Source organism: Myotis davidii, unplaced genomic scaffold (genome assembly GCF_000327345.1).
Source record: "Myotis davidii unplaced genomic scaffold, ASM32734v1 scaffold1316, whole genome shotgun sequence".
Taxonomy (NCBI): Eukaryota; Metazoa; Chordata; class Mammalia; order Chiroptera; family Vespertilionidae; genus Myotis; species Myotis davidii.
The window spans coordinates 448,295-449,427 of NW_006287901.1; the positions used below are offsets into that span (position 1 = coordinate 448,295).

The following is a 1,133-nucleotide window of genomic DNA, read 5'->3' on the forward strand; positions in this document are numbered from 1 at the left end:
ACGACTTCACCTCTACCTTCTTCATCGTTGCAGCTTCCTCTGAATGTTTTCAATAATTACTTCAGCCTTGGATTTGATGCCCACGTCACACTGGAGTTCCATGAATCCCGAGGTGAGGACAGCGTTCCATTTCCATCTCCCAGGGAGGAAGTTCCCAGCAGGTGTTTTGCATGTTCCCTTTTGTCTGCATATCGCTTACGTGTCGACAGTGTGCGTCCGTGTTGTGTTTTTTTGTTTGTTTGTTTTGACCTCCCTGATGACCCTGGGAGCTAGACAAGGTAGGAACATAATACAAATAGGACCCTGAGACCATGTTGGTTGGGGTTTCAAAGATGGTCAGAGACAAGACCAGAGGTGTGCCTGGGATTGCTACTCTAAGTTGACTAGAAACTTTGTTAGTGAACTACTGAGAAATAATAAAGTTTCTTTCACTAAAGTCATTGGGATACTCACAGCTTCTCAAGCTACCAGTTGTAGTGGTGCAACATTTAATAACCCAGAGCCATTGAAACCTGGTAGCACCACAAAGAAGCCCTGCCTGTGGGCACAAAAGAGACATTAGGCATTTTAGGACACTAGGGGCCTGTGGGTGGCTTGGGTTGAAAGAAAAGGGTGTGATGGTGATTGGATTAGGTTGGATGAGATAGGGGAGTGAATAAGGCAGAGTGGTCATTTAAGTACCAACAGAGATGGAGTCAAGGGTTGGGAGAGCAAAACGATTTTTGAAAGAGAAATAATGATGTGGTTAAACATTTCATCAGAACTTCCTTATGTCTTTAGAACTGAGAAAGTTGAGGATTTCTGCTTATGCTTTGAAGCTTTAATCTCTCTCAGTTTCTATTAATCTCTCTTTTTCTCTCTGAAGCTCTCTTATTAGTATAACTATAGTACACATCTCTGTCTATGCCTGTATCCATAACTATAACTGTTCCTAGTCCCTTGTCAATACGTTAATATATAACCAAAATACTGCTGAGCTGTAGGGGAGTAAGATAAAAGTCACAAATGAGGGATTATTTTTACCTTTTTTCCTCCATCCAGATTCTGCAAGAGCATATGTGGGTTTTAACTCATAGAATTTGAAAAACAGAGAACTAAAAGCTAGAATTTAAATGTTCCTGTTCCAGTAATAA

At 41.0% G+C, this 1,133-nt stretch overlaps 1 protein-coding gene across 1 annotated transcript in view; it reads left to right on the forward strand.

Moving 5' to 3' along the window:
* The window catches only part of DGKI (diacylglycerol kinase iota), a 268,750-nt gene that overhangs the window by 104,278 nt on the left and 163,339 nt on the right, over positions 1-1,133 (forward strand). Inside the window, exon 15 of the mRNA XM_015561238.1 lies at positions 34-112. Coding sequence (XP_015416724.1) covers positions 34-112 — 79 coding nt within the window. The remainder of the gene's footprint in view (positions 1-33; positions 113-1,133) is intronic.